The sequence below is a fragment of the Oratosquilla oratoria genome, chromosome 3, assembly GCF_046742065.1.
Source record: "Oratosquilla oratoria isolate Oo_2021 chromosome 3, ASM4674206v1, whole genome shotgun sequence".
NCBI classification, from domain to species: domain Eukaryota; kingdom Metazoa; phylum Arthropoda; class Malacostraca; order Stomatopoda; family Squillidae; genus Oratosquilla; species Oratosquilla oratoria.
Genome location: NC_134779.1, coordinates 19,178,690 through 19,193,689, shown reverse-complemented (window position 1 = coordinate 19,193,689; position 15,000 = coordinate 19,178,690). Strand labels below are relative to the sequence as shown.

At 37.5% G+C, this 15,000-nt stretch overlaps 1 protein-coding gene across 1 annotated transcript in view; it reads left to right on the top strand.

Annotated features, from left to right (window-relative positions):
• The window catches only part of LOC143020917 (uncharacterized), a 442,767-nt gene that overhangs the window by 293,626 nt on the left and 134,141 nt on the right, over window positions 1-15,000 (top strand). Inside the window, exons 11-12 of the mRNA XM_076177865.1 lie at window positions 7,617-7,725; window positions 8,371-9,077. Of these exons, the coding sequence (XP_076033980.1) occupies window positions 7,617-7,725; window positions 8,371-9,077 (816 nt within the window). The remainder of the gene's footprint in view (window positions 1-7,616; window positions 7,726-8,370; window positions 9,078-15,000) is intronic.

The window sequence follows — 15,000 nt, the reverse complement described above, 5'->3', positions numbered from 1 at the left end:
CTCTCTCCTCACTTTCTCTCTCTCCCTCTCATTCTCTCTCTCTCTCTCCTGTCTCATTCTCTCTCCTCTGTCTCATTCTCTCTCTCTCATTCTCTCTCCTCTGTCTCATTCTCTCTCTCCTCATTCTCTCATTCTCTCATCTCTCTCTCTCTCCTCTTCTCTCTCTCTCTCTCTCTCTCTCTCTCTCATTCTCTCTCTCTCTCTCTCTCTCTCTCTCTCTCTCTCTCTCTCATTCTCTCTCTCTCTCTCTCTCTCTCTCTCTCTCTCTCTCTCTCTCTCTCTCTCTCTATATATATATATATATATATATATATATATATATATATATATGTCTCTTTATCTCTTTATCTCTTTCTCCCTTTCTCTTTTTCACTTCTTCTTTCTTTTATAGTACAATTCTCTTCATTTCTTTGTATTTTCTCTGGTATGGCTTTCTATCTCTCCTAGTTCGATCTTGGTCACAAGTTTGTTTTCCCCAGTCCTCCTCCTCCACGATTTCTCCCTGTCCTCTCCATTCCCCTTCCCTCTCGTCCCCCACCAAGCAACCTCAGCACTTCTGAAGACTCCCTCAGAACTCTTCCTATTCTTGTTCTACGTCCACGTCCGCCTTTTCTTTCAAAGACTATCTCGACTGCACTACCTCGAGCCTCCATTTTAGTTTTGTGACACTCTAAACCTTTGTTTGTAGATAATACAAAGACATATGTTTAGATTTAAGAATGAAATAGGGAAGAACCGGTTTACCAATACAGTGGTTAATGAATGGAAAAGAATTAGTAACCACGCAATGAACACTGTAACAATTACTTGTTTTAAGAGATGGTTAGATAAATCTATAGATAGGGACAAAAAGTGGTAGGGGACATGGAACTGCTTAGTGTAGGTTTATGGTTTCTGGCAGTCTCTTCCATTTTTATGTTCTTCCGTTCTTATGACAGTTTGAGATATACTGGTATGGAACCCATCTACCCTTGGGTAAACCCCGGTGCTAGTCAGATGAAAGTATTTAGAATAAACCATTGTATTAGAAATTGTGTTAAAAATAGGAATGATTGAAGAGAAGAACGCTCGTGGTAGTTAGCGACAAACATATATGGGTAGTTTACTGTAGAACGATGGAAGGGAAATGAAAGTTCAAGACCTAACGATATTGGCTCAAAATCAGAAAAGATGGAGTTCTATGGTCGCCGAAGTCAAAGACATGGCACATTCCGGCTGACTGGAATGAGAGCAATATTTCCTTTGTGTGAAAGTAATAAAAGTTGTTGAAGCGAATTTTTCTTTCATGGAGATTAAGACAGATGTCTCACTCCTATAGTTTATTAGTTTAATATATACACTTGCATATAGTTTTAAATAAGTTGCTTTGAGATTTCAGTTGACCTATACCAAGAGAAAGTTCTATGTTTGTATTCGTGTGTGTATTTACCTAGTTGTATTTTACGGGAAGGGGAGCTATGCTCGTGGGGTCCCGTCTTCATTTCTCATTTTATCTTATTGAGAGTGTTGGTGCCAGGTTTGTGATTGCTCTTTGTATTCTTTCAAGTTTTTTTTATACATTTTTTTGTACTTGGTGACCATATCGTTGCTGCATATTCCAATCTTGGTCTTATCAGGGTGATTAGGATTTTCCTCACCATTTCTTCATCCAGGTATGTAAATGCCACTTTGATTGTTCTTATTAAATTATAAGTTTCTCCAAAAATCTTATTTTTCTTGTACTTTATTTAGAGCTCTCTGTAGTGATTCACAATCTTCTTCAGTTTTCACTCTTTTCAGTAGTTTTGCATCATCTGCAAAGAAGCTCATATAGCTTTCAATTCCTTCATCCATATCATTAATATATATAGCAAACATTATTGGGGCCAGAACTGTTCCCTGCGGGACACCGCTTATTACTTCATTCCATTTTGAGTGCTGATCTCGCTATTGTACTTGTTAGAGAGACTGGTCTATAGTTGGTAGGTTCTTCTTTATTTCCTCCTTTATATATAGGTACTATATTTGCTTTTTTCCAATCATGCGATTTTCTGACATCAAAATTACCCAAGTGTGTCAATATTTCATTCTTTGTTACTACACTGATTTCAAATGTTTGTTCATAATTTCTGCCATTTCCATTTCCTCAGTGTATTCAACTCCTCCTTGTCTTAATTTCTCCAAGTCTTGTTTGTTTTTCAGTTTATTGTTTACAAATCTGTAGAATAGTTTTCTATTGGTGTTTTATATTCAATCTTGTCCACTATTCTATGTTCAGATGTAAATATTAAGACTAGCCTCGATGGTTCTTCTTCATTTATATACCTAGTGTTCTCTTGTATCCATTGTGTCATTGAATGGTCAGTAATAATCTCAAGTAGAGCATTTCCCCATGATTCATCACCACTCTTTACTGTCATTTCTTCCCAGCAGTTTTTTTTGCAATTAAAGTCTACCTTAATAACTATTCTTCCTCCGTATTCCATTATCTTATTTAATGATATATTTGTGTCCTATATCATACTTTTATGTTCACTCTCTCCTCCCATGAGGCTGTTTTCGGAGGCACATAATTGATCACAAATTTTCTGCTCTTCTTATCTCGGTCTTCCACTTCTATCATAATCATCTCTACTGTATTCTTTCCATATATGACACCTTTCACGTTTATATCCTTCTTAGTCAGGAACATAACTCCACCCCCTTGTTTTTTCTCTCTGTTTCTAATCCAATAATTGTATGCATCATGTCCTACACTGTTGGGTGGTGGGCCTTTTAATTTTGTTTCTACAATTCCCATTATGTCCGGTTCTTTTTCTTTCAAATAATCATTCAGTTCATTCAATCCTGTTATCAATCCATCTATATTTGTGTAAGACGCTCTTAGTTTTCTGCCACTTCCATTGTGTTCTCTGTTTCCCTTATGTTTTTCTTTAGTATGTCGAACTGCTTTATTTTCATGTTCACTACTCTCCAGTAGAATTCTTTTTCTGACTCCGTTCTTTCCTCGTTTTGCCTTAGCTTCAATTCTTTTCTGCTTTTCTGCCTCTCTTTCCTCCTTATTCATTTCTCTTTTTATCCATACCTTTTTATATTGATCATTTGTTGCTAGTTTCCCTGTTTTGGATAGAATTTTCTCTGCCGTTGTTTGTGACCTGAATTTAATCTTAATTGGTCTGGTCTTATCTGTACTATATTTTCCGAGTCTGAATTTTTCCTCAATTTCCTTTATAATTTCTGGTTCATCTTCCTGGACTAATTTTAATAAACTGCTTACTCTTTCATTTTCCTCCTTGATTCTTGCGGTTCTATCTGGGTTATGTTTCTCTTCCATTCCTAATATAATTATACATTTCTTTTTGTCAGCTAATTCTCTTACTATATTCTCCTTCTGTCTCATCACTTTAATAACTGAGTCTTCATTATGTTCTTTCAATTGCTGTTTGACTATGTCAGTGAATGAAACCTTATTCCCTTCTTGGGTTGTTCTCCAATTTTTAGCTTCTTTAGCTATTTTCTCTCTGTTTTCATTACTATTCTTCTTCAATTTCTCATTCTCCTCCTTTACATTTCCTAACTGTCTTTTTAGGTCCTCTATTTCTTCAGTTAAGTTTCTGTTAGCCTTCTCTAGTTGTTCCAACCTTTCAATTCTCTGGAAAATGGAGTCAACATTACTTAACTTACGTTCCAAGTCCTCGATCACCTTATCAACTCTCTCCTCTAGTCTTATCAGTCGGAGGGGGGGGGGGGTTGTGTCCCCCCCACCCTCTTTAAATCCCTGGAACATATTCTCGTCACTTTCTACTGTATTGCTCCTCTCTATACTTCTAATCTTTACATTTTTATTAGACATTTCATCCTCACTCAGTCTTTTGTTTACCTTTCGCTTGTCTGGCTGGGCCAAGTCTACTCCCTCCTCATTTCCTTCCATTTCCCTCAGTAATCCCTCCCCTTTTCCTCTTTCCCTACTTTCCCACTACTCCACGAGCAATTTCCCCCCCACCCGGGTAAAACACTAGGCACTTCTCTTTGCGTTGGGATCCACAGACTTCAGTTTTCTTCAGAACGTCATCCAAGCCGTCCATTCGCTGAAGTGTGTGTGTGTGTGTGTGTGTGTGTGTGTGTGTGTGTGTGTGTGTGTGTGTGTGTGCGTGTGTTTAACCTAGTTGTATTTACCTAGTTGTATTCTACGGGAAGGGGAGCTATGCTCGTGGTGTCCCGTCTTCATATCTCGTTTTATCTAGACTGTTTTTAAATTCGTGTATTGTTTTTTCATACACCAATTTCTCATCTAACTTGTTCCAAACATCTGTTACCCTGTGGGGAAAGCTGTTCTTTTCTAGATCTCTTCTAAAACTGTCTTTCTTGATTTTCTTTCCATGTCCTCTTGTGTCTCTGCTATCCCATTTTATTAGATCCTCTCTATCAATAGTTTCTATGCCTTTCATGATTCTATAAATAGTTATTAAGTCTCCTCACTCTCTTCTTTGTTCTAATGTCTGTAGCTCAAGTTTTGCTAGTCTCTCTTCATATGATAGTTCTGAGAGTGTTGGTGCCAGTTTCGTAATTGCTCTTTATATAATATTCTTTCAAGTTTTGTTATACATTTTTTTTGTACTTGGTGACCACGTCGTCGCTGCATACTCCAATCTTGGTCTTATCAAAGTGACCAGTATTTTCTTCGCCATTTCTTTGTCCAGGTATGTAAATGGCACTTTGATTGTTCTTATTAAATTATAAATTTCTCGAAAAAATGTGTTTATATGTTTCTCGGGGGACATATTATTCATAACAATGACTCCCAGGTCCTTCTCTTTTTCTACTTTTTTTAATTTCTCATTATTCTTTTTTGTTTTTTCCAAATTCCATTATACTACACTTCTTATTATTGAATTTCATCTCCCACTTCCTACTACATTTCCATACTTTATTGAGATCACTCTGTAGCGACTCACTATCTTCTACAGTGTTCACTCTTTTCAACAATTTTGCGTCATCCGCAAAGAAGCTCATATAACTTTCAATTCCTTCATCCATATCAAAATCCAGTTTGCCATTTCATCTGGTCCATGCAATTTTCTGACATCGAGATTACTCAAGTGATTCATTATTTCATTCCTTGTTACGTCTATCTCTTTCATAGGGGGGACTTTCTCCTCCCACTCGATATCTCTGGGTTGCATGTGTTTCATCGTAAAGATCGATTTAAAATGCTTGTTCATAATTTCTGCCATTTCTATTTCCTCTGTGTATTTGGCTCGTCCTTGTCGTAGTTTCTCTAATTCTTGTTTTTTCAGTTTGTTGTTTACAAATCTGTAAAATAGTTTTGGTTGATCTTTACATTTTTCTATGACATCTTTTTCACACTTTCTCATTTCTGCTCTGCACACTTGTTATTCATTTCTATAACTAGTATATATTTTCCATTTTTTAAGATCTTTTGTCTTTTTTCCATTTTATCCAAGCTTTGTCCCTTTTGTCTTTTAGCTACCTGCATCTTTTATTGTACCAACACTTAACATACCCTTTTTCCTGTTTTTGTTTTGGGACATACTTTTCCGTTCCTTCTTTATAAACTTTTGTCAAAATACTCCATTTCTCTTCTACTGTTGTGTCCTCCTTGTGTATCCTTTCCTTGTCTTCTTTTTTAAAGAATTCTCTTATTTCATATATAAAAAAATCCATACATCAATCTTCCCTTTCTATATTGTTAGTTTTTTTCTTTGTATTTTTACTTATTTAGTTCCAGTTCAACCAACATGTGGTCATTTTTACTTATTGGTGTCTTATATTCAATCTTGTTCACTATTTCGGGTTCTGGTGTGGTTACTATGTTCAGTCTCAATGGTTCTTCCTCATTCTTATACCTAGTACTCTCTTGTATCCATTGCGTCATTGTATGTTCTATAATCATATCAAGTAGTACATTTCCCCATAGGTCGTCTCCACCCTTCACTGTCATCTCTTCCCAGCAGATTTCTTTACAATTAAAGTCACCCATTATAACTATTCTTCCTCCATCGTCCATTATCTTATTTAATGTTATCCTTGTGTCTTCTAACATATTTTTGTGTTCTCTCTCTTCCCACGAAGCCGTTTTAGGAGGCACATAATTTACTACAAACTTCCTGCTCTTCCCATCCTTGTTCTCCACTTCCATCATAATCATCTCTACTCTATTCTTTCCATATGTGACATTCCTCATATTTATAACCTTAGTCAGGATTATAACTCCAGTCCCTTGTTTTACCTCTCTGTTTGTAATCCAATAATTATATGCACCATGTCCATGGTAGTGGACCTTTCAATTTTGTCTCTACAATTCCCATTATGTCCGGTTCTTAACAGTTCGTTCAAATCTGTTAAGCCATCTATATTTGTGTAAAACACTTTTAATATTCTGCTACTTCCATCGTGTTTTCCGTTTCCCTTCCATTTTTCTCTGCTATGAACTATTTCCTCACTTTCATATTCACTACTCTCCAATAGAATTTCTCTTTTCTGTCTCTATTCTTTTCTCGTTTTTTTCCTTAGCCTCTAGTCTTTTGTTTTCTCCTCCTCTCTTTCCTCTTTATTCATTTCTCTTTTTATCCATACCTGTTTATATTGCTCACTGTCTGCTAGTTTCCCTGTTTTAGCTAAGATATTCTCTGCTGGTGTTTGTGACCTTAATTGGTCTTGTCTTAACTGTATTGTATTTCCCGAGTCTATACATGTCTTATATTTGTTTCCCTATTTCTGGTTCATCTTCTTGAACTAATTCTAATATCTTATTTACTTTTTCCTTTTCCTCCTTGATTCTTGTAGTCCTGTTTAGATTATAGTTCTCTTCCATCCATAATATAATTATACCTTTCATTTTATCCGCTAAGTCTCTTACTATATTTCTTCTCCCTCATCACTTTAGTAACTGTGTCTTTAGTTTGTTCTTTCATCTGCTGTTCCATTATACCTCTAAATTCCATTTTATTGTTCTCTTGTACTTTTTTCCGACTACTTACCTCTTTTGCTATGGACTCTTTATTCTCTTTATTATTCCTCTTTAATTCCTCATTCTCTTCCTTTACTTCTCTTAACTGTCTTTCTAATACTTCTATTTCTTTATTAAGATTTTGATTCTCTTTAGTTCTTCTAGTTTTTCAACTCTTTCGATAATTGGTCAAACCTAACCTCCCATTCTTCGTTAATTTTTTTTTTTTTTTTTTTTTAGTTTCTCTAGATTTACTAGTGTGTGAGAGAGGGCATAGGGACATGGCCTGGGAACAAAAAAATAAGCAGCCCAAACATTTTTAGTTGAAGACATTTGGAAATTTTGGTACATGCACGAACTTGATTAGTATTAATATTACCAAACAAATTAAAACTTAAGAAAAAAAAATCTTCATTTGACTTTTGTACTTTACAGTCGAAAGTTAATGTTACTAGCCTGCCACCACTGTTGTTCAATCTAGCACTTTGTAATGAAAAGGGCTGGAAAGATAAAATCAAGTTGCATTACCATTCAGAACTGTATGGTTTACGTCTCTACAAAAGTGATTCTATGTAGGAAGTTCTAAGTTGTAATGGGTATGGAACTGCCTAGTGCAGGCCTTATGGTCTCTTGGAGTCTCCTTCATTCTTATGTTCCTCTTCTGCAGAGTCCGCGTCAGAGCACCGCGGATACCGCCCACTCCCTCGTGTCAGTGTCCGAAGATGGCACCGTCAAAGAGTGGCTCTTCACAAGGGATACTTTACTCAGGAGTTCCAGTAAGTTTCTGAACTCTTTTTCCAATACAATGACGGGGTCGAGTGCCGTTTATAGGGACGGAGGAGAAAAGGAACTGGTAGTACAGGACATAGATATTGTGCTAAGATGAAGGTTCCTGGCGGAGGTGAGACGATGGGGACTGGAAAATAGGAAATGGACACAGGAATTTAACAAGAAAATAATGAAAGTAAGAAACACTTAATACGTAGGAGGAGAGATGATAAATGCGAACAAAATAATAAGAGAAGAAATAAAAGTGATGAAAAGGGATGTGGTTCAAATGGATGATATTCGGAAGAGAAGGAGATAAGCGAGAGGAGAAAAAGTATAAAGAAAGGAAGGTATGCTCTATAAAGTAGATAAACAGGGCACATTCTGGTGATGCGGTATATCTGCTTTTGATATAGTGTAATATTCTTGTATGCATGTTACAGCTACAGCTGGCTTTGGTTCAGGGTAATTTGGTGGAGTTTCGTGAGGATTAGCATTTCTGAAAGATTGAATAATGATGTGAAATATAATTTTCGGAAAAATAAATTAAAAATTATGAGAATAGCAAAGTTATTAGAAGCATTAGAAAAGAAAACATACACCAGATTACCAGATTAAAGAATATTTATTTTCATATTTTATACTGCTTCCAGCTATACTAAAAATCCGAACACCTCTTTGGCTGGCTCTCCAGAACGCTGGAGGATTGGAGGCTATCCTAAGTGGAAGCACTGCAGATCCTTACGAAGGTAAGAATTTAGAGACGTCAACAGCTCAAGGAAGAACCCATCCAGCGGGTGAACAACATGATAAAGAGATTGAAAGTGAGAGGGAAGGTCCTCATGGTGGAAGAGGAGAGGAGGAGACAAGGGGAGAACAGGAGGAAGTGTCTGCCGAAGTGTCTGAGAGGGAAGGTTCGAGGAAAGACCCTCTTTCAGGGCCTACCCTCCCACTGGCCATCACCCCAGGTTCCTCTTCGGCACCTCTTCATGGGTCCAGCAGGGATTCCAAGATTGTTTCACTAACCGATGCAGGTAAGAGCCGGAAAGAAAAATCCACAAAGATGGTGAGGACCAAAGAGGACAGTAAGGCGAAAGGCAAAAAGAATGAGGAACAGAGAGAGAAGAGGTCAAGGAAAAGAGGCAAAAACAGCAAGCTAGGAGGTCAGACAGACGGCGGGCTGGCGCCGTCCTCCCGTGGAGGTCGGGGTGGTACTGCGCGGGAGGACCGAAACGGAGCCCAGAGGCACTCCGCCCTTAGCTTTCTCATGCAACAGAACTGTCCTGGGACACGTATCCACTTCCGGCCTGCTGATGAAACGTCTTACCTTGTGGGAACCGTGTCTGGAGCAGTTCTTGTGGTAAGTTATCCTTGCTGTTTTCTCTACTTATGAGTAGTCATTTTATTATTTCAGTGACTCCTGAGACCAAGCTTTTCAGACTGATGCTATCCAATGACTGACTGGGAGAGAATTCCATGGTATTATTTATATTCTTTTAACATTTCAACTATCACTTGTTCTGCCATGTGCCTAATCATAATAGCCTATATTGGAGATCAAGAATTTAAGATACTACTGACATGGTAATGAATTTAGATTGAACAAATTTAGATCTAAAAAAGAAATAGGCAAGAACTAGTTTATCAGTAGAATGGTGAACGATGAAGTACCCTTAAGTAACCATGTAGTAAGCGTTGAAACTATTGATTGTTTTAAGACATGGTTAGATAACTTTATGGATGGGAATGATAGGTGGTTATGGGCATGGAACTGACTAGTATAAGCCCCATAGTCTCTTTCAGTCTTCTTAATTCTTATGGTCTTATGTAACATGCTGACTCATGGGGTTTTGCAACTTCATGTATAAACTAGGACGCGTAAACCGCGTTTTTATATGTATTATCCATATGGTGCAATTGTTTAGATGAGCAAAGGTTTTCGGATTTTATTTCAAAACCTAAATTGTATTTATATTTGGTGCTATCATGATGCAGCAAAATTAACCCCTTTACAGCGATGGCATCTGTACTGACTAAAGTTGCCGGGGGTTCATAAGAATGAAGTTTGTAAATAGCGTCCCTTCTTTTATCATTGTTATTGTTATTATTCTTAATGTTGTCATTGTTGTTGTCATTGTCATTGTTGTAATTGCTGTCACTGTTGTTGTCATTATTGTTGTTATCATTGTTGTTGTCATTATTGTTGTTATTGTTGTTGTCATTGTTGTTCTCATTGTTGCTGCTGTCATTGTTGATGTCATTGTTATCATTGTTGTCATTATTATCATTGTTGTCATTATTATCATTGTTGTCATTGTTATCATTGTTGTCATTGTTGTTTTTGTTATCATTGTTGTCATTGTTTTTGTTATCGTTGTTAACATTGTTGCTGTCATTGTGATTGTTGTCACCATTGTTGTCATTGTGGTTGTTGTCGTTGTTGTTGTCACTGTTGTTGTCATTGTTGTTGCCATTGTTGTTGCCATTGTTGTCATTTTTGTTGTCATTATTGTAATTACTATCATTATTATTAGTTGGAAATAGCATGTGGTAACCTTCACTTCCTCATTAACTTTTCTTGTAGATTTAAGGATGTACAGAATAGGAGCACCTAGGTGCATCCACTCTTCGCCATGCAGGAATCATCCTTAGAACAATTCCAGGTAAACACTAGACTCCTCTCCACCGTCTTCCTGTGGTCAGGGTTGGTCTGCAGCAGAAGTACTTTGCAAAGGTGCCTATTTCGGAACTAGTTTTTAGAACATATTTCAGAATATTAGACGTTTCTGGTATCCGTTTTTTTTTTTTTTACATTTTTAAATATTTTCATTCCATGTATTGGATATTCCTTAATTCCATATTCCCAATACAGAGAGCATGCTGTACTTACATCAAGTTTGAAGCTAGTGAAGTTCGGTGACGTAACTTGATAAATGAGGTATAACTGGATTGTTGTTGTTATTGCTGCTGTTGTTGTTTTTGTTGTTGTCATCGCCGTCATCGTCTTCACCACCACCACCACCACCACCACCACCACCACCACCACCACCACCACCACCATCACCATCACCATCACCATCACCATCATCATCACCACCACCATCACCATCACCATCACCATCATCACCACCATCATCATCATCATTCATCATCATTGTCATCGTTATTGTTAATTTTGTTATTGATTTATCTTTTATCTATTTATTTATTTATTTTTATTTATTTCTTTATTCTATTTACTTCTTTATTTTCATTTCTTTATTCTTATTTATTTTAGAATCTTGATGAATTCGTTTCTAGTCGACATTTCGAAAGCTAGGCAGTCATTGGCTGTACAACCTTATTTTGCGTTTGTTAAGAAAGGAAGTTAATTATCTCTCCTCAGATTCAGCTACTGTTTCATGGTTTGACATATGTCAGCTCCAGTGATATATCAAAACGAAAAATCTAATGAGTATTTTTTAAACAAGGACCTTGTACTCCAGCACTAATACAATTGGGAAAACAAACCCCTCGACACTTTATGAGGGTGTATTGGTATCACAATATTTTTAAGTCATATTTTGTTGGAAAAACGTCATCCAGTTATAGTTTTGATGACAAAAATAAACAAGAGACGGTCTGTTCATTTCCTACGAATTACTACGTTATTTGTCTTCGTATTTTGTTGTATAGAAATTCAGACATTACATCAGAACCCGTCTAGAGATATATTGTCAACTGTATCTGCCTCGCCAGATTCATTTTAAGGCCATGTATAATTTAATTTTCTTAAGTCACCAAGTTGTGTACGAGGCAGACCTTCTAGGTATGGAGTGTTGCTACCAGAATACGTGTCTTCCACAATCTATCACATTCTACCCATATCCAGAATCTTAAGAACATAAGAATAGAAAAGACTGTAGGAGACCAAAAGGCCTACACTAAGCAATTATATGCCCACTACCACCAATCAGCCCCATCCATAAGATTGTCTAACCTTTTCTTAAAACAACCAATAGTTTCAGCATTCACCACGTGGTTGGTAAGTCTATTCCATTGGTTAACCACGCTTTTAGTTTGGATGCCATTCTACCAACACGAATGAACTTGTAACCTTCAAAAATCTTATCCTGGTAAAGACCAAACAATTTTATTCAGCTGAGGAGAACCAGCTATTAAAGGTTTTATCAAAGTAGTCTATTCCATTGGTTAACCACGCTTTTGGTTTGGATGCCATTCTACCAACACGAATGAACTTGTAACCTTCAAAAATCTTATCCTGGTAAGGACCAGACAATTCTATTCAGCTGAGGAGAACCAGCTATTAAAGGTTTTATCAAAGTAGTCAAAAACCTTTCGTCCTCGATTACAATTCAATAGATCAAAAGTTGTACCTTTCTTTTTCTCCATATCCCCGGCAATGCGTCTAAAAACAACACCAAAATCGAGCCTTAGAAAATGTCTCTCCGTATTTCCAGTGAATCTGAACTCTGAAAGTACTTTTTCTCCTCTTGTATATGAAATTCACGTAAAGGTCCTTCCTTCCTCGCTTACTGGTAATTGCATGAAAAATTCAAACCAGCCTTCATCCAACAACATCCACGTACATAGTGAATTACTGAAGTCTCGCTTCTTTTGACAGCATTTCATAATCATTGAACATACTTGCCAACAGAGTAGAATTTTCAGCTACACAGCAGCTGAAATATGAAAAATCTTCTTTTGATTATAATTATTATTCCTCTGCCTGTACAGAAAATTGAGCGAGCACGAACGAGCTCACGAATTCATGAACACTCGTGTACATATAATTGCACACAAGCGCACGCACAAATGCACGCACGAGCTCAACCACAAACGCACGCAAAAGCTCACCAAAAGACGGCGCAAAAACTTGTGCAAAAGCTTGCGCAAAAGCTCACGCATAAACTCGTGCATAAACTCGCACACAAGCTCAAGCATACACGCCCCCCCCACACAGGCGCGCGCGCACACACACACACACACAAAAACACACACACACACACACAAACACACACACACACACACACACACACACACACACACACACACACACACACACACACACACACACACACACACACACACACACACACACACACACACACACAAACGCGCGCGCACACACATACACACACACACACACAAGCGCGCGCACACACACACACACAAGCGCGCGCGCGCACACAAACACACAAGCGCGCGCGCACACCCACACACACACACACACACAAGCGCGCGCGCACACGCACACACACACACACACACACACACACACACACACACACACACTTTCAACGAACGGACGGCTTGACGAACGCTCTGAAGAAAAGTGCAGATTGAGGATACCAACGCAAAGAGAAGTGCCTTTTTGTATTTGCAGGGGGGGGGAATTGCTCGTGAGGTAGTGGGAAAGTAAGGAAAGAGGAGAGGGGGAGGGATTACTGGGGAAATGGAAGGTAATGAGGATGTGGAGGACTTGGCCCAGGCAGACGGGCGGAAGGTCAACATGAAACGACCACCGGATGACGAAATGGCAAATAAAAATGTAAAGATTAGAAGTATAGAGAGGAGAAATACAGTAGAAAGTGACGAGAATATGTTCCAGGGATTTAAAGAGGGTGGGGGGGACACAACCCCCCCCAGACTGATAAGACTAGAGGAGAGAGTTGATAAGGTGATCGAGGACTTGGAACGTAAGTTAGGTAATGTAGGCTCCATTCTCCAAAGAATTGAAAGATTGGAACAACTAGAGAAGGCTAACAGAAACTTAACTGAAGAAGTAGAGGACCTAAAAAGACAGTTAGGAAATGTAAAGGAGGAGAATGAGAAATTGAAGAAGAATAGTAATGAAAACAGTGAGAAAATAGCTACAGAAGCTAAAAATTGGAGAATAACTCAAGAAGGGAATAAGGTTTCATTCACTGACATAGTCAAACAGCAATTGAAAGAACATAATGAAGACTCAGTTATTAAAGTGATGAGACAGAAGGAGAATATAGTAAGAGAATTAGCTGACAAAAAGAAATGTATAATTATATTAGGAATGGAAGAGAAACATAACCCAGATAGAACCGCAAGAATCAAGGAGGAAAATGAAAGGGTAAGCAGTTTATTAAAATTAGTCCAGGAAGATGAACCAGAAATTATAAAGGAAATTGAGGAAAAATTCAGACTCGGAAAATATAGTACAGATAAGACCAGACCAATTAAGATTAAATTCAGGTCACAAACAACGGCAGAGAAAATTCTATCCAAGACAGGGAAACTAGCAACAAATGATCAATATAAAAAGGTATGGATAAAAAGAGAAATGAATAAGGAGGAAAGAGAGGCAGAAAAGCAGAAAAGAATTGAAGCTAAGGCAAAAAACGAGGAAAGAACGGAGTCAGAGAAAGAGAGATTCTATTGGAGAGTAGTGAACATGAAAATAAAGCAGTTCGACATACTAAAGAAAAACATAAGGGAAACAGAGAACACAATGGAAGTGGCAGAAAACTAAGAGTGTCTTACACAAATATAGATGGATTGATAACAGGATTGAATGAACTGAATGATTATTTGAAAGAAAAAGAACCGGACATAATGGGAATTGTAGAAACAAAATTAAAAGGCCCACTACCACCCAACAGTGTAGGACATGATACATACAATTATTGGATTAGAAACAGAGAGAAAAAACAAGGGGGTGGAGTTATGTTCCTGACAAAGAAGGATATAAACGTGAAAGGTGTCATATATGGAAAGAATACAGTAGAGATGATTATGATAGAAGTGGAAGACCGAGATAAGAAGAGCAGAAAATTTGTGATCAACTATGTGCCTCCGAAAACAGCCTCATGGGAGGAGAATGAACATAAAAGTATGTTAGAGGACACAAAGATAGCATTAACTAAAATAATGGAAGACGGAGGAAGAATAGTTATGATGGGCGACTTTAATTGCAAAGAAATCTGCTGGGAAGAAATGACAGTAAAGAGTGGTGATGACTCATGGGGAAATGCTCTACTTGAGATGATTACTGACCATTCAATGACACAATGGATACAAGAGAACACTAGGTATAGAAATGAAGAAGAACCATCGAGGCTAGACTTAATAATTACATCTGAACCTAGAATAGTGGACAAGATTGAATATAAAACACCAATAGGTAAAAGTGACCACATATTGATTGAACTGGAACTTAATGAAGAAAAATATATGAAAAGAAATGAACAATATAGAAAAGGAAGAATGATGTATGAAAAAACAAACTTTGATAAAATAAGAGAATTCTT